The sequence below is a fragment of the Micromesistius poutassou genome, assembly GCF_964030765.1.
Source record: "Micromesistius poutassou genome assembly, chromosome: 19".
Taxonomy (NCBI): domain Eukaryota; kingdom Metazoa; phylum Chordata; class Actinopteri; order Gadiformes; family Gadidae; genus Micromesistius; species Micromesistius poutassou.
This window is the reverse complement of record NC_140289.1, coordinates 850576-867909: the sequence shown is the minus strand read 5'-3', so window position 1 is coordinate 867909 and position 17334 is coordinate 850576. Positions and strand designations below refer to the sequence as shown.

The 17334-nt window shown below is 54.8% G+C and overlaps 3 protein-coding genes across 4 annotated transcripts in view; all 3 read right to left on the bottom strand.

Annotated features, from left to right (window-relative positions):
* Positions 1 to 3499: 3499 nt before the first annotated feature.
* On the bottom strand, positions 3500 to 10110 carry gpr63 (G protein-coupled receptor 63; the record flags this gene model as incomplete). Its single annotated transcript, XM_084483760.1, has 2 exons — positions 9738 to 10110; positions 3500 to 4900 (listed from the first exon to the last, which is right to left on the bottom strand). Exon 2 carries the CDS (start codon positions 4850 to 4852, stop codon positions 3500 to 3502), a length of 1353 nt encoding a protein of 450 aa, XP_084339886.1. The 5' UTR covers positions 4853 to 4900; positions 9738 to 10110.
* Positions 10111 to 11101: 991 nt separating this feature from the next.
* ndufaf4 (NADH:ubiquinone oxidoreductase complex assembly factor 4) lies at positions 11102 to 12602 on the bottom strand. 2 transcript variants are annotated; one of them, XM_084483722.1, is made up of 3 exons: positions 12429 to 12602; positions 12239 to 12339; positions 11102 to 12108 (listed from the first exon to the last, which is right to left on the bottom strand). In XM_084483722.1, exons 1-3 carry the CDS (start codon positions 12571 to 12573, stop codon positions 11806 to 11808), a joined length of 549 nt encoding a protein of 182 aa, XP_084339848.1. In that variant the 5' UTR covers positions 12574 to 12602; the 3' UTR covers positions 11102 to 11805. The 2 variants fall into 2 exon arrangements, with proteins under 2 accessions (XP_084339848.1, XP_084339849.1); XM_084483723.1 differs by having other exon boundaries at positions 12239 to 12336.
* Positions 12603 to 13104: 502 nt separating this feature from the next.
* The window catches only part of LOC311364212 (dermatan-sulfate epimerase-like), a 39122-nt gene continuing 34892 nt past the window's right edge, over positions 13105 to 17334 (bottom strand). The window contains exons 11-12 of the mRNA XM_084484220.1: positions 17018 to 17225; positions 13105 to 15971 (exon numbers count right to left, since the gene is read on the bottom strand). Of these exons, the coding sequence (XP_084340346.1) occupies positions 14174 to 15971; positions 17018 to 17225 (2006 nt within the window). The 3' untranslated portion in view covers positions 13105 to 14173. The remainder of the gene's footprint in view (positions 15972 to 17017; positions 17226 to 17334) is intronic.

Sequence of the window (17334 nt, the reverse complement as noted above, 5' to 3'; positions counted from 1 at the left end):
GTGGTGGAGCTCCTGGGAGTCACTGTAGAATCGCGCCAACATTTCTCATCTCGCTTTTACTTACAATATAACCAATATGTTCTCCCTGTTCAGTTATTCCTCCACGTCGGCGCTACCCTACATACGAGGCTGTTCATACCTGCGCCAACTCCTCCGTGTTTGTTTAGTCTGAATCCAGAACCGAATTAAATGAAATAAAGAGTCGCGCTTTTTAAATCCCACACTCACTGCATTTCATTCGTTGAGGTGCTTTAGTTTTATAACGCCTACATGATAGTAGTAGGCCTGTCCGTCGTGATCCGGATCTTCAGACAGACAGACGCCTAGAGGAGGGGTCTGAAGTAGGCCTCCGCGCTCCAGAGAGGATTGCCATGGAAACAAGCATCTCTCCCACACTAAAGATGATAAAGCTTCTCCGCTGTGGGGACACACGCGCACTAAAAAAAAGAACACAACTTTCAGCTGCCGTTGGCGGGACGTCGTTCGTTGTTGACGTCATAAACATTCAACGTCTCATCTCCCGATGTTTGATCAGGCTATATGTTAAGGGTTTGATATGCTTTAAGGGTTTAGGTGGTGTGTGTGTGTGTGTGTGTGTGTGTGTGTGTGTGTGTGTGTGTGTGTGTGTGGTGGGGGGTCACACGTAATATGTGTGTTAAACATGAACATGTATTGATAGCGCGCACCTCAGGCGCGTCCGTTCATATCCTTCAAACTAAACTAAGCGAGCGCTTCACTCGTCACGACACGATTAGTGAACTCGGGCGGCAGGAAGTAGTCCCGGTTGAAACAACAGCGGGACCCCAGGGTCCCGTTAGACGCCCATTACCTAAAAGAGAATAGCCTACCAACCGTCACTTGAACACAGGAAGGAAGGTCCACGGCGGCCCACGACACCGCGCGCACCGCCGGGGAGACGCGCAGAGTTACGGTTGCTTGGCAACCTCCTCCGCGATGATTAAAGCTGCCTTCAAAACCAGCCCTCCTCCCCGACCCCCCCCCCCCCCCCCCCCCACTCATTAGTCACCGCGGGCTGCATAATGAGGCCCTCGGAGCGCTGATTAAGAAGTGTGTGTGTGTGTGTGTGTGTGTGTGTGTGTGTGTGTGTGTGTGTGTGTGTGTGTGTGTGTGTCCCACTCACCGGTGGAAGACTGTCATCCGAATCGAGGCAGCCCTGAGGGCCTCGCAGGTCGTCGGGGACGCCCCCGCCGCCCCCCCCCCCCCCCCCCCCCCCGGTCCTCTCTCTCTGGTCCTCTCTCTGGTCTCTGGTCTTCTCTCTGGTCTCTGGTCCTCTCCCTGGTCTCTGGTCCTCTCTCTGGTCTCTGGTCCTCTCTGGTCTCTGGTCCTCTCTGGTCTCTGGTCCTCTCTGACATTGAGAAGGCGGCTCGCTTTGAAACGCATCACTTCTTAAATCACACGCAGCGTTAAACCACAGGGGGGGGGGGGGGGGGGGGGGAGAGACGGGGGCCCGGTGGGGGAGAAACCTTCCTCTATGCGGGTGTCAACAGAGCTGCCGCTGGTTCCAGTCAACACACCTGACAGAAAGTGAGAGTCCCCAGCGCAAAAGAGGAGGCGTGTGCATCAGACCCAAGCTAATTGGCTGCTAATTAGCAGCGCGCTAGCTCTCCAACCAACAGCAGTGTGTTGGTTAGCCTGGCCGAGCTAATGCTGCTATCCATTTGGCCTTCTGTGCTGGTACGCCTACCTGGCTCTCCCCACCTTCCAAGTGTTCCAGTAGTCTTTTGTGTGAGAATAATGGACGCCTGGAGGTGGCAGCAGTAGTAGCAGGCTAGTCATTGTTGTCAGCAACATTCGGCTCTTTAGCAAACCAGCTCGAAAAACAAAACTTTACATTGTATCAGCCCCGTCCCAATCAATCAGTGATGCAGAGCAACTGAGGAGCCGGGAGGAAGCCTGCTTAAAAGGACAGGCTTCCACACCCATTCGGGGCTCTCTCTTGGCTGGGGTGAGAGGAGAGTCCAGCCGCTGTGGCTGTGCCACCCGATTATCTTTTAGTTATTTTACAGAAAGACACTTTATGTTTGATTAAACGTGCCATTGTGGCTCAACAACTAAGAGGTTTGTGTGCTGATTCAAGCAAGGCGGGTTCACTCCCTGAGCCCGGTTGCCACAATACACTGGTGACCGGATTAAAGCAGCAACGTAATCAAGTGTGTAAGAGCAGTGTACGTCGACATTAAAGACACCAACGTGGAACAAAGAGAAAGAAAATACAACTTAATTTTTTTAATTTATTACTATTCTTTTTTTTTTTTCTCTCTTGTCCTTTTCCTTTATTTATTTTATTTTTCCTTCCTTTTCTCAACTTTATTAACTACGGGCGCAGCCACCTTCGTTCGTCGAGCGTCACGGGAATCCTTTACGACTCGGTTCACTCATCAGGAGCCCCAGTGGGAGCTTGACATCCCCAAAGAAAAGGAGGCGTGATGCCTCAACGCATCAATTCATCAATGCCGCAAGAAAGCTGGGAGAGCCGACTGGGACGCTGGGCGTACCAAACAAATGGATAGCATACCATAATACCCAGACGGAGAGGCGGGGCCAACTGGAGTTACAAGCATGGCCGATGATTAGAGACCAAGTACATCTAGTTATACGTTTTCCACCGTTCAACCAGCTGCCTCCGCTTAATCGACGCTTAAGAAAACATGTTTGTTGATCAAAAAAAAAACCTCTTCAGACATGGTTAACAAGGTAAGAAATGCCTGTTTTTATTACATTCAACTGAAGTACAGTACACTGTAATTGCACATGTTCACTAAGATATAGCAGCAGTCTGACCGGCAAGTAGGCTAATCATCAAGAGGCACATATAAAAAAAACACAATCGACAGAAATCCACAGTTAAATCAGGTATAATTCTTGTAATGTGGCCATTTAAAGAACATGTTTAAAACACACGTAAGCAGATATTATACAAGCCATGGAAAACAACCACCACCACCGCTTCGACATTTGGCAGATGTGGTGAGGAGGTCTGCTGAAAGCCTTCCTCTTCCTCAGTGGCACCCAGGGGCTCCTCTGCCCCTGGCGGGGGGGGGGGGCGGGCGGGGGGAGGGGGCTGATGGGGGGGCGGGGACCCTGATGCCCTCTGGAGCTCTGATCATTGACCTCCAGAAACCCGACCGACCCTCAGCCCCAAACGGCTGCGGTGTCAACGTCCCCAGTGACTGCAGCAACGAGTCAAAATAGTTTTTACTTTTGGCTACAAATCATTAGGCAGCGCACACACACACACACACACACACACACACACACACACACACACACACACACACACACACACACACACACACACACACACACACACACACACACACACACACACACACAAAAGTGTATCCTCAACTATCTACACACTTACACGTCTGCAATCTCCCACAACCCTGATAATGTGCATATCAGTCGGGGACCCCCCCCCCCCCCCCCCCCAACCCCAAGAAGTGGGGTACCCCCCCCCCCCCCCCGCCCGCGTGCGCTACACCACCGAGCGGTGCTCCCCGCACACGTACACGGCGCTGGGCTGGACGCGGCGCTTGGTGTGGCCGCCGGGCAGCCGCGGCAGGAACTTGAAGTACTTGGGCATGAGGTCCAGGCAGGCGTCGCGGAACTTCTTGATCTGCCAGTAGTAGATGAGCGGGTTGAGCGCCGGCCGGAGGTAGCACAGCCAGAGCAGCCAGGCGCTGGTCCGGAAGAAGCCGTCGCCGCGGTAGAAGGCGCCGCTGAAGGTGGCCAGCAGGCTGTAGGCGGCGAACGGCGCCCAGCACACGGTGAACACCGAGAACAGGATGAGGATGGTGGTGAAGGCGCGCGTCTTGAAGCCCATGTCCACGTGCATCTGGAAGGGCCGCCGCTGCAGGCTCACCAGGCCCAGCTTGCCGGCCCGGCTGAGGCAGACGCCGCCGCCGCCGCCGCCGTCGCCGCCGTCGCAGCGGCCGTGGACGCGCACAGCGTTGTGCCGCAGCGTGCTCAGGATGCCCAGGAAGGTGTACAGCATGACGGCGAAGGGCACGAAGAAGAAGGCCAGCGTCAGCGTCACCACGTAGCCGCGGGCGCCCGCCTCGGCGCTGTAGCCGAACACGCACTGCGGCGCCCGCGACGGCACGGGCAGCGCCGGGTGGCCCGCCGCCAGCGGGACGGCGAGGGCGGCGGCCAGCGCCCAGGACGCGCCCACCAGCGCCTTGGCGCGCCGCGGGCTCAGCCGGTCCTGCCTGCGGACGATGATGAGGTAGCGGTCCACGCTGATGATGAGCAGCACGGCCGAGCCCTCCACCACCAGCAGCCAGAACAGCGTGGCCGAGGCGCGGCACAGGGCGTCGCCGAAGACCCAGCGGGCGGTCGCCACGGTGACCAGGGCCAGCGGCATGTTGACGGCGGCCAGCAGCAGGTCGGCCAGCGCCAGGCTGGCCAGCAGGATGTTGATGGCCGAGCGCATGGCCGAGCGGCGGTACACCATCAGGCACACCACCGCGTTGCCGAGCAGCGCCATCAGCAGCACCGCCACCATGGCCACGCAGAAGAAGACCTGGAGGGGCAGCCCCACCCCCGCCCCCGGGGGGGAGGGCGTGGGCACGGGCGTGGGGGCGGTGGTGGGGGAGGGGGGGCTCTCCGTGGCGTTGCCCTCCATCCCGGGGCGGGGGTGGGGCGTGGCCGACAGGTTCAGCAGTCCGGCGAGGGCGGCGTGGACGGCGGTCGGGACGTGGGGGTGGGGTGCGGCGGCGGCGGCGGCGGGGGCGGGGCTGCTGAGTGTGGAGCGGACCATCCCTCCGCGCTCCTCCCCGGGCTCCTCCTCTGGGAGGGGAGGGAGGGAGGGGGGGGCGGAGCTACGCATACCGCCCGCCACGCCCGGACCTCAGCCTCACTGCTGCCATCGCCCCGCCTGCAGCCGGGGGGGCGAGAGACACGACACGAGGCATGTTAGGAACACGAACACACACACACACTCCTTAATGACCTGTCTCTGTACTGTCTAACCCCTACCTGCTCCTCAATGACCTGTCTCTGTACTGTCTAACCCCTACCTGCTCCTTAATGACCTGTCTCTGTACTGTCTAACCCCTACCTGCTCCTTAATGACCTGTCTCTGTACTGTCTAACCCCTACCTGCTCCTCAATGACCTGTCTCTGTACTGTCTAACCCCTACCTGCTCCTTAATGACCTGTCTCTGTACTGTCTAACCCCTACCTGCTCCTTAATGACCTGTCTCTGTACCGTCTAACCCCTACCTGCTCCTTAATGACCTGTCTCTGTACCGTCTAACCCCTACCTGCTCCTTAATGACCTGTCTCTGTACCGTCTAACCCCTACCTGCTCCTTAATGACCTGTCCCTGTACTGTCTAACCCCTACCTGCTCCTTAATGACCTGTCTCTGTACCGTCTAACCCCTACCTGCTCCTTAATGACCTGTCTCTGTACTGTCTAACCCCTTATCTCAAAATTCACTGCAAGTCATTTGAAGAAGACCTTTGCAAAGTCCCCAAGATAGTAAACGGTAGAATAACAACACACAGAATCCTCACTTAATGTACAGAATGTAATAAATACTACGTAATAAATCAATTGCCATAAAGAGCGTAGCCCATAAATAATAAGTTATATCAAGCCTTACAGAACCCAGCCATCAAACCCATTAGCACACGCGCACACACACACACGCACACGCACACACACCTTCAGAGTGTTTGCTTAACACTAGTGCCTGCGCTGCTTCGCAACGCTACACATGTAGCTCCCGCCTTAGCAACATGGAAAATCACAGCCACATGCAATGATGTCAGCTAGTTGGTTTACTAACCGTGATGTTCTGTCAACTAGTTGGTTTACTACCTATGATGTTCTGTCAACTAGTTGGTTTACTAACAATGATGTTCTGTCAACTAGTTGGTTTACTAACAATGATGTTCTGTCAACTAGTTGGTTTACTAACAATGATGTTCTGTCAACTAGTTGGTTTACTACCTATGATGTTCTGTCAACTAGTTGGTTTACTACCTATGATGTTCTGTCAACTAGTTGGTTTACTACCTGTGATGTTCTGTCAACTAGTTGGTTTTCTGTTTGGTGTAGCCGCTCTGTATTTAGTTAGCGGTTATGGCGGGCTAGCAAGTAGCGCTCAATATGCACTCTGAGGTTTTAATATTTGTTCCACCTTAAGGTCAATGCAATAATATCCACGGTTTCCTTCATCCCCGACGTTGTCCTAACCACCGACGAGCCTCTGGACTTCAGGCTATGGTCGTCCACCCAGCGGCCCTCTCCCCGTGTGCCGTCACATGTGGGCCATAGGTCAGAGGTCACATGTGGGCACATAGGTCAGAGGGCACATGTGGGCCAGGCGCTCCATAGGTCAGAGGTCACTCAGAGAACTAGTGATGGGTCGTTTGCGACCTAATCAGTTCGAAGGAACAACTCTTTAACAAGAACGAACCGACCTGATTCCACGTTTCAGTTTCTCTCTCGTTCGTCTCTATCGTTCGTTCTCCCAGACTCGACTCCCACTCGCTGACTCGCTGTTCACTGTGTTCAGTTAGCAGAGTGGTGCAGAGGGACTGGCCTGGGCGACAACATCCCGATTCCGAACATGAAGCGCTGCTCAGCTGAAAGGAACTTTGTGATGTTGTAATGTTGTGCGTTGATTGACGAACGTTTGCAAGATCGTTTGAGAACGAGGGAGGAGCTGAGTCTGACCGACTCAGCTGAGAACCGTGCATTCCATGATTCACCGCTACCGGAAACGCGACTGAACGAACAAACAATTCTGAAGGATTCTTCAGTTCTTGGCGAACTGACCGACGCGAACTGATTCAAGGAAACAGATCATGAAATCCACCACTACAGAGAATCTTTAGTTTAAACACCAGTCATCTAACTACAGCCTCGCCGTGATCATCCATAACGTTTCCCCCATTTCAGGGATTTCATAAGCCTCTCATCACAAACAATAGATACTAATCATAACAATAACAGAGCACTCTAATGTCGATGCGTTTCATCTCGTTCCCGTGGGGGCCACGCGGGCGAACGGATCAAACAATTACAGACAACAAGCCCCGCGCCCGTTAGCCATGTGACTTCCTAATGGACGTTAAACAAAGCCGCTATTCTGAAACGTGATGTGTGCTGCTTCGACTCGCGGCTAAACACAATTCATCTCCACCAGTCCATTAATCCTGACCCAGTGTTAGATGGAGCTGCCGTTTCTTAAAGCGACCTGCGGAGGAACAGTTCCTCCAGCCGCGTGGACCCCATCGGCGATCGTCCCGTTGTGGTGCTTCTGATTGTGAAGTTACAGAACTGAAGCAGGCCCGACTTATGCTCCCACCCCTCCTCCTTGTTGTAGGTTGTACGTTCCGGGCACTTAATGTACACACTTGTCGTACGTCGTACTTAGTTATAGTACTTAGTTGTGTAGCGTCTTATCCTAGCTATCTCTGTTGTATGTATACAGGGAATGGGTGAGGGTTAATTCTTTGCACTTGGTTCTATGAACATCCCTACTGTACCGACAGAGATGTATTGTTGTTTCTCTTTCGTCATTTCGACATTTTCGAGAAATGTACTTATTGTACAGTCTTGCATGGTCGCTTCGGATAAAGGCCTCTGCTAAATACAATAGATGGTTCTGAGCTCAAGATCTATCAGAACAGATTTCACAGCTAGAACACAACGTCCTACTAGATCAGGTTAGGGACATCAGGTTCCTTCCAGTATGTCAAGCAGACCTTAAACCATCAAAGGACTCCTTCCATTTTTCATATCAAGCAAGCACGTCTGGTGGGGGGGTCTGGTTGGGTCTAGTGTAGGGATGTCACGAGAACCGATACTTCGGTACCAAGTCGATACCAAAATTAAAAAAACGTGACGGTACTCGTTTTTCTTAGTACCGTAGGTACCGAGGACGCAATTCCTCTGGACGTCACGTGGGCAGCATATACACCTACACGGGAACATGGAAGACGGCAGCTGCAGCGAGTGCGACGGCTCCGCCTCGACTCGTCGATAAAAAGAATAACAAGAGTCGCGTCTGGAAGTACTTTGCGTTTGGAACGCTGCACCGCGCGACTGTTTCAGACGGGACCCGTTTCAATGTTGCGCTTCTAAACACGCATGGTACGACTGCGTTCGGCATCACTTACATGATGTTGTTTTGATTGAAGATCGGCAGGTTGTAGTAGGTGCGGCGGTGAATGTGTGCGTGTGTGTTGCGAGCGTATGCAATTTCAAAGTAAACAAACCAACTCAAAGCCGATGCATGCATCCAAAATTATTCGTTCAAAACCAAATAAACAAATCAAAAACAGCGTTGCTTATTCGCTTCAAATACTTTTTCTTTTCAAAACTTGGTTAATTAATACGGCGCGGTACCGAGCAGTTGAAAACAATGTTGGCGTCTCCTGTGGCTGCCTTGCGCACCTGCGTTATATTACTTAATATTAGGTTGGAAGTTATGTTTTTAACCCCGCCATGCACGAAAGTGTAAACGCCAGCCGCATAGCTGCATGACTGCCTGCTTTCAGCGCGTATTATTATTTTTTTTAATTATTATTACTTGAACGCTACATGCCACTGTTCTTTTTTTGTATTGTTAATAGTGGTTTATTTTTATTCATTACTTTAAGGCTACATGCCAGTGCCACTGTTTTTTGGAATGTTTAAATGTTTTTAATAAATAAAGTACATGGGATTTATTGTTTTGTTTTTGACCGTGGTATCGAATTGGGTATCGAGAATCGTGGAATTTCACTGGTATTGGTATCGACTACTCAATTTCTGGTATCGTGACATCCCTAGTTTAAGTACATGGGATTTATTGTTTTATTTTTGTTTTTTGCCGTGGTATCGAAATGGTATCGAGAATCGTGGATTTTCACTGGTATTGGTACCGACTTCTAAATATTTGGTATCGTGACATCCCTAGTCTAGTGGGGTCTGGGGGGGTTAAGTGGGGTCTGATTCTCCGGGGTCAGCCTCCTTCTGAGTAGGCTGCGTCTCTAGGGGGAGCCTGTGGATTTCCCTCTCCTCAGACCTCCACAGCCGGCCACTACTTCCCCCTCCTGTGGTCTGATCTAGTCCCGCTACATAATCCCCCCCCTCGGAATCAGGTCGGCGTGTTTCAGAAAGACGTGGAGCAGATAGGTACATATGAATACTGCAACGCTTTCATACTCATAATTACAAACATGATCTGTTCGTCTGTGTTATGGTCGCCCCATAGGAACCTAAAGTCCAGTTTCATCTCTCAGGCGTGTCTTCCACATCATGTGGAAACATTGGAATCAACGGAACTTATCTTAAACTGCAGAAGGCTCAGCAAACATCTGGTAGGCCTACCCGCGTTCATGTTGTGAACCACTTCTAGATCCCAGTGCCCTGGTATACAGGTGTTCTAGAAGGGTCCTGTATACACAGAGCTTCTGGAACCCATGAAGCGATGTGTGTGTGTGTGTGTGTGTGTGTGTGTGTGTGTGTGTGTGTGTACAAGCAGCTTTCTGAAATTTGTTAAACCACCAAAATGGTCGGTATGCCCCACACACACACACACACACACACACACACACACACACACACACACACACACACACACACACACACACACACACACACACACACACACACACACACACACACACACACACACACACACACACACACACACACACACACACACCAGCAGCAAAGCAGATGTTTACTGATCGTATCGATCGATCACGTTACCTCCTTCATCCTCCCATGACGGAGCAGCCGCTGGAACCGGGGGAGGAGCGGGAGCAGCGAGGTCTCCGTCCTCCAGACCGTCGGCAGATCTCTACTGCGGCCACCGACCGATCCTCTGCTTCCTTCGACGTCGTGTTGTTGTTCTCCCGGCGCAGAATCAATCTCCCCGGCCGGGACGCACGGCGATGCTCCTCCTTACACAACGGGACGAGCCGGGAGTCAGACCCGCGGATCACGGCGCTTTGTCTCCGTAGCAGACAGACATGGGTCCGATGGAGAAGAAGAACCGGGGGCTCCTGGGGGCCACTTCGCTCTCCTGGATGGCGGTGATGTCGTGTGTCTCCTCACTCAGCCTTCCTCCCTCAACGGTGACGACCCCCCGGGGTTAACCGACAACCCCCGCGCACCAGTCCGGAGCCGCAGAGGAGGGAGAGGTCCCGCCTTCTGGAGGGTTTCCTCCAATGGAAACCGAGAGATTGACGAGAGAAGGCGTCGGTATCCAGCGAGGAGGGTCTCTTATGGGCAGAGGAAGTCCCGCCTGGACCAATCACATCCCCCCCCCCCCCCCCCCAGAGGAAGTCCCGCCTGGTCCAATCACATTCCCCCCCCCCCCCCAGAGGAAGTCCCGCCTGGTCCAATCACATTCCCCCCCCCCCCCCCCCCAGAGGAAGTCCCGCCTGGTCCAATCACATGCCCCCCATCACCCCTACTGGGCTCAGTGTTATTGTACTTAATGTTTACCTGTTGTACTTAATGTTAACTTGTTGTACTTAATGTTAACCTGTTGTACTGAACGTTAACCTGTTGTACTGAATGTTAACCTGTTGTTCTGAATGTTAACCTGTTGTACTGAATGTTAACCTGTTGTACTGAACGTTAACCTGTTGTACTGAATGTTAACCTGTTGTTCTGAATGTTAACCTGTTGTACTGAATGTTAACCTGTTGTACTGAATGATAACCGGTTGTACTGAATGTTAACATCTTGTACTTAATGATAACCTCTTGTACCATGGAACTTTTGGATGTTTGGAACACGCATGTGTAACAGTTAGTTAGAATAGAATAGAATAGAATAACCTGTTTTGAATTTCGAACCCTTTTCTGGGCCACTTGTAGAGGGGAGTTGTAGTTGTTAAGAGGTGAGAGTTGAGTTGTAGTTTCCCTCTCTGCAGCGCGTGTGGTTGTGTGTAGCTGGTCGTTACACACCTGTTAGGAATTAGGACTTGTCTAGGATTCATTAGAAAGCACATTCTATATCAGAAACTCTGTAAACCTTTTGAAATGATCGGAGGAATAGATTCATTGTGATATGGGGCCAGATAATAAATGACACAATGTGTAAAAAAATTAGTTTATTAAGAAATAACATGTGCGTTATCAGCGGCCGGCAGACGACCAAACAATACAAACAACCATTTCACACGACCGAGTTCAGAGAACCATGTTCTCTAGAACCAAGTTCTAGTTCAGACCGCCCGCCGCACGTCCTCATCCTGAGAGCAGCTCTACAGTAGAAGCTCTGACCTCTGACGACAGAGCAGCTCTACAGTAGAAGCTCTGCCCTCTGATGACTCATCCCAACATGGGTTACAGTAAGCACATCAACAGCTTGTGCTCTCATTAGTGGATTAAGCGTAGTATGGCTTCTCTTGATATAAATAAATTATGTTGCTATCGTTTTATAGTAACATTTTTGAACCAGTTTATTGCCAGAAAGGATTTGAACGAGAAAAAGGATTGGAATCGAGTCCCAGAACGGGAGGCTGTGGTTGGTGGCTACTGGACTCAAGCCCTTCACTCATCATATGGATTTTTAACTCATGTTTGACTGAAAAAAAATAGAAATTCCCAAAACAAACAGCAAGTCACGCATGTTTGTAGCCCTGAGCCACTCGTGACGGAGCAGAAGCTACAAGGACACTCGGACCTCACGGCCTTCGGACGGTCGCCTGCCGTACAAATATCAGACATACTGGATCATTAACACTGTATGGTCCGTTCTAAGACAGCATCACAGACGCTTTACTGAGATCAATAAATATATAACTCTACTCCGCCCGCGTCCCCTAGGAGCCCTTGATCTGCTTCTGGCCGTCCCGCTGCGGCGGGAGGATCTTGACGTTGAAGGGGACGAAGAACTCGAGCAGGGCCCGGGTGTCGGCGGGCGCCAGGCAGTACTCCAGGGCCAGCCGCTCCGCCGTCCAGGTGGCGGGCTGCGTCTTGTGGCTGTTGAGCGCCCGCAGCGCCTCCACCAGCGACAGCCGGCCCTTGGGGACGTCCGTGATGTCCGCCAGACCGTAGCCGGGGCCCGGCAGGCTGAACTTCAGCGGCCGGCGCTCCTCCGGTAGGGCCGCGTGGGCCGGGGCCGGCTGCAGGGGGGGACGGGGGGACGGGACGGAGAACAAGGTTGAAGAATGTTCTGGATTAATGGGCTTCGTTAAAAAAAAAGTTACAACGCAACGCAGATGATGCAAGACGAGGACAGTTCACGGCTCTGACCTCTGCAGGCGGCGGGTCCTCGGACTGCACCCACACAGTCTTCAGGAGCGACACCAGCGGCTCGTTCTTCCCGTGGATGACCTCCGGGTCTCCCGTCGCTGCTGAGGGAAAGGTTTGGAGAGATGGTTTAATTAATACCCCCGGTACCGGAGAAGCCCCGGACCTACCGGGGACGGTCTGGAGGACTCACCTTCAGAGCTGCTGAGCGGGGGCAGGGCCGGGGTCTTGTGTCTCGGTGCGACGTGAGGTTTCTCCTTGGATATCTCACGGATAACTCGATTTTCTAGGTTGAAGTTCCTAAACACACGCGAAACCCGTGCGCCCATGTTTGACATGTTACTTAACCGGGTGACTAATAAAGTTCCGTCCTTTTTCTACGGCGAGAGGAGAGGTTCCTGCGCCTTCCGCCGCCCGGTCGGAAGAGGAACGCGAACATCCAGTCAGTTCTTTCCAACGCCAGCAGATGGCAGCATCGACATTTATTAATAAAAGTGGATGAGTAGAAAATGGACTATAGATCTGATTAGCTGAGGCGAATCGAAGTTGCTCATTATCAGGCCGAACAATGCGTTTAGTGGAGAAGTTACTAGTTATGATGTATTGATTTTTTTAAAACTATATTATTGAAAATAAAAGTTTTTCTAGTTTTCTCATAAGACGTAAAAAAGTAAATAGTAAAAGTGTGCGTGTGTGGTTACTGGAAGACCAATAATAGGCTTCATTAATACAATGTTAGGTTTCCACCGATTGAGGGAGGTCTTTGGCTTTCTCAATGCCTCCATTCAGTCACCAACCCGTCACCCAAAAGAAGCAAAGTCCAACTCAATAAGCATGTAATCATTTTAATACCCAATATAAAAAAACAACATCACAAAAATAGATCATGTTTTTTTTTCCGTATATATATATATACACACATGTTTACGTGTTCTAAGGGATAACCTAGATATGATGCCTCTCAAGTGCAGGGGAATGAGACCGCATCAGGGGCCCGGAGTAGAGGAGGGCCTGGAGGACAGAGGAGGGCCTGGAGGAGACATGAGGGACCTGGAGGAGACATGAGGGGCCTGGAGGAGACATGAGGGACCTGGAGGAGACATGAGGACACATGAGGCCTGGAGGAGACATGAGGGGCCTGGAGGAGACATGAGGACACATGAGGCCTGGAGGAGACATGAGGGGCCTGGAGGAGACATGAGGGCTGGAGGAGACATGAGGGGCCTGGAGGAGACATGAGGGGCCTGGAGGAGACATGAGGGGCCTGGAGGAGACATGAGGGGCCTGGAGGAGACATGAGGGACCTGGAGGAGACATGAGGCCTGGAGGAGACATGGGGCCTGGAGGAGACATGAGGGCGGGTCTCCCAGCACCCCCACAGCTCTTACAGAACCCACCCTTTAGTGACATCACTAGGCGAGGGCGCCCACATGTGTTAAAGGGCAGGAATCGTGTGTTGGGATCCCGGAGGACAAAAAAAGTTCTGGGTACCAAACCCGGAGGTTGAGCAAGACACCTCTGCTGGGCTCTGCTTCATTTGATGTGGAAGGTCGGACTGGTCACAACTAAAGGATCAGCCTCCCAGCACTCCCAGCGGAAACCCCCCCCCCCGGTGAGGTCAGTACAGGGTGGGTTTGAAACGGTTGTAAGAGCCGCTGAAGCTCCCAACGTGTGAGGTCACTCCTCAGCATCCTGCATCCTGGTTCCCCTGGTACCGACTCTGGGAGGGGGGTGTGTTGGTCCAGGGCACGGCCAGACGCCCCTTCCATTCTTGGGCCTCATCCTGACCCTAAAGACGCCCGCTAAAGCTCTAGGAACCAGACGCGTCTGTCGCAATGAACTCCGCCCCCTCCCGACGCAGCACTCCCTTCTGGGTTAGCCTGCGAGCTCCCCAAGATGACACCCCCCCCCGCCGTGACGTCGCGCCCACTGACGACATCAGCACTGCGCGCGGGAGCAGGAGGAGTAGAGGTAGAGCAGCACGAAGCTGTCCACCAGCAGCAGGCCGTAGAAGCCCCTCTGGGTGCGCCGGCTGCGGGGCTTGGGCAGCCGCAGCAGCATGGCGGCCAGCAGGAGGAAGAAGGTGGAGATGTTCACCACCAGGAACAGTCTGATGTAGGCGGCGGCGCCGGCGGCCGCCGCGGGCACGCCGCCGCCGGCACCGGCGCCCCCCGCCGTCGAGGTGGGCGCCACCTGGACCGCCTTGAACTTGCGGCCCTTCACGGAGGCGTCCTTGCGGTTCTTGCGGTTGTCGGCGTACTCGATGAAGGCCCGCGAGTCCCCGTCGCCCTCCTCGCCGTCCTCGGAGACGCGGCGCGGGCTCCGCTGCCGCTCCTTCTTCTCGCTCAGCTCCACCTGGGCGAAGATGTCGGGCAGGCTCTCGGAGAGCTTGTCGGCCATGTTGACCTTCTTGCCGCCCTTGCCCTTGCCCTGCCTCTTGGACATGGTGAACATCTTCTGGATGACCTCCTCCGTCCGCTTCTTGTCCGAGAACTGCAGCAGGCGCTCGGCCGTCTTGCGGAAGCTGGCCGAGTTCAGCACGCGGCCCAGGATGTGCCTCTCCATCTGCTGGAAGACGGGCATGGCGTGCTGGAGGTTGTCCTCCACCACGTTGACGTACTCCTCCACCTCCCCCGGCGGCGGCCCGTCCTCCGCCGACGGCGGCGGCGTCGTCTTCTCGAACACCACCTTCTTCTGGTCCACCAGCACCATGGCGAACAGCGGCTTGCTGGTGACCTCGGCGGTCAGCAGGTACAGCGTGTAGCTGTGCTCCTGCGTGGAGAGGTACAGGTCCACCCGCTCCGCGTCGCCGCGCAGGCTGAAGCTCTTCACCGCCACGCCGGGGCCGAAGAAGACGTAGGCCACCCGGGTGCGGGGGTACCTCAGCGGCATGGTCACGTTGACGTAGTTGGAGCCGTTGTAGGGGTACCCCCGGGGGTAGCCCCAGTAGCCCAGCAGCCCCTTGTCGCTGAAGCCCGTGTCGTCCATCCAGAACATCTTGTAGGAGTCCCGGCCGTGCGCGATGCAGGCCCCGTGCACGCCGTCCACCTCGGCCGCCTGGAAGGGCGCGTCCGTGTTGTGGAAGAAGGCGCTCATGGCGCGCGTGGGGCTGTCCGCCTCCAGCTCCACGTGGTCCACCACCACCAGCAGCTGCGGGTGCAGCAGCAGCAGGTTCCTCTGGAAGCTGCGGACCTTCAGCTCGGGGCTGTAGGCCGAGCGGGCCTCCCCGCGCACGAACACCAGGCCCTGGCGCTGCATGGCCGCCTCCACGCGGGCCTGGGCGTCGGCCGCGCGCCCGTCCTTGTAGCGCAGCCACTTGGAGTTGCAGGCCTCCGTCACCTGGCCGGCCCAGGGCCCGAAGCAGCCGCCCCCCGCCGCCGCCGGCGGCGCCGGCCCGAACAGCACGGCGTTGTTCAGCAGCGTGTACTTGGGCCCGTACAGCGCCTCCGTGATGAAGGGCACGCCGTTGGGCGCGAAGGTGAAGGTGTTCTGGTCGGGGTGCTCGTGGCCGGCGTTGAAGTTCCTCCAGCCCTTCACCCACTCGGGGTACTTGTTCTGGTGCACGATGTCGAAGATGGCGCGGCCGCCCAGCTTGCCCGCCTTGAAGGACAGGAAGCTGTGGTTGGTGTCGGCGGTGAGGGCGCTGCCGTAGGTGACCACGCCCCAGTCCTGGAAGTGGTGCAGCTGGGGCGTGCCGAAGTCGGAGGGGGGCGTGGCCTTCAGGCTGGGGTCGTACCTGCGGGTGGCAGGAGACAAGAGAGGACCGTCAACACGTTGATAGGACACGTCTGTACGGCAGAAACACCAGGACCCGGGTAACCTTATTATCAAAGTCAATCAATAAAGAAATGACAGTAACTAGATAAGAAAAAGGTATCTTTCATTTCTACTTCACTCTGCCCCTCTCTCCGTATTCCTCTCCCTCCCCCCTCACTCCCCCTTCCAAGACGACCTGGGTCTACAGGGTCTCCCCCCCCAGAGGACCTGGGTCTATCTCTCTCACCAGATGAACTCTAACTACAGGCTCTCTCCCCCCCAGAGGACCTGGTCTACAGGGTCTCTCCCCCCCCAGAGGACCTGGTCTACAGGGTCTCTCTCCTCCCACCAGAGGACCTGGGTCTACAGGGTCTCTCTCCTCCCTCCAGAGGACCTGGTCTACAGGGTCTCTCCTCCCACCAGAGGACCTGGTCTACAGGGTCTCTCCTCCCCCACCAGAGGACCTGGTCTACAGGGTCTCTCCTCCCACCAGAGGACCTGGTCTACAGGGTCTCTCTCTCCCCCCACCAGAGGACCTGGTCTACAGGGTCTCTCCTCCCCCACCAGAGGACCTGGTCTACAGGGTCTCTCCTCCCCCACCAGAGGACCTGGTCTACAGGGTCTCTCCTCCCCCCACCAGAGGACCTGGTCTACAGGGTCTCTCCTCCCCCACCAGAGGACCTGGTCTACAGGGTCTCTCCCCCCCCAGAGGACCTGGTCTACAGGGTCTCTCCCCCCCCCCACCAGAGGACCTGGTCTACAGGGTCTCTCCCCCCCCCCCACCAGAGGACCTGGTCTACAGGGTTTCTCCCCCCCCACCAGAGGACCTGGTCTACAGGGTCTCTCCCCCCCACCAGAGGACCTGGTCTACAGGGTCTCTCTCCCCACCAAAGGACCTGGTCTACAGGGTCTCTCCCCCCCCACCAGAGGACCTGGTCTACAGGGTCTCTCCCCCCCACCAGAGGACCTGGTCTACAGGGTCTCTCTCCCCACCAGAGGACCTGGTCTACAGGGTCTCTCTCTCACCAGATGAACTCTGTGTGCAGGGTGCACCAGCGCTGGCCTTTGCCCCTCACGCCGGGGCCCTCCGTCACCCGGTTCTGGTAGATCTGCTCCGCCAGCCAGTTGCCGCTGCCGTTGCGCATCACGAAGCGGTCCAGGAAGACCAGCTGGCTCTCCGGCCCGTAGAACCAGTTGTAGTTGGAGTCGGCGATGGCCACCGTCCGCTGGAAGCCTGAGGACACAACGGGGGCCGGGGGGGGGGGGCCGAGTGAGGAGGGGCCCCGGAGCAGACCAGCTGCCACCGGGGAGTCAGGCTGGGGAGGGCCTCCTCCTCCTCCTCC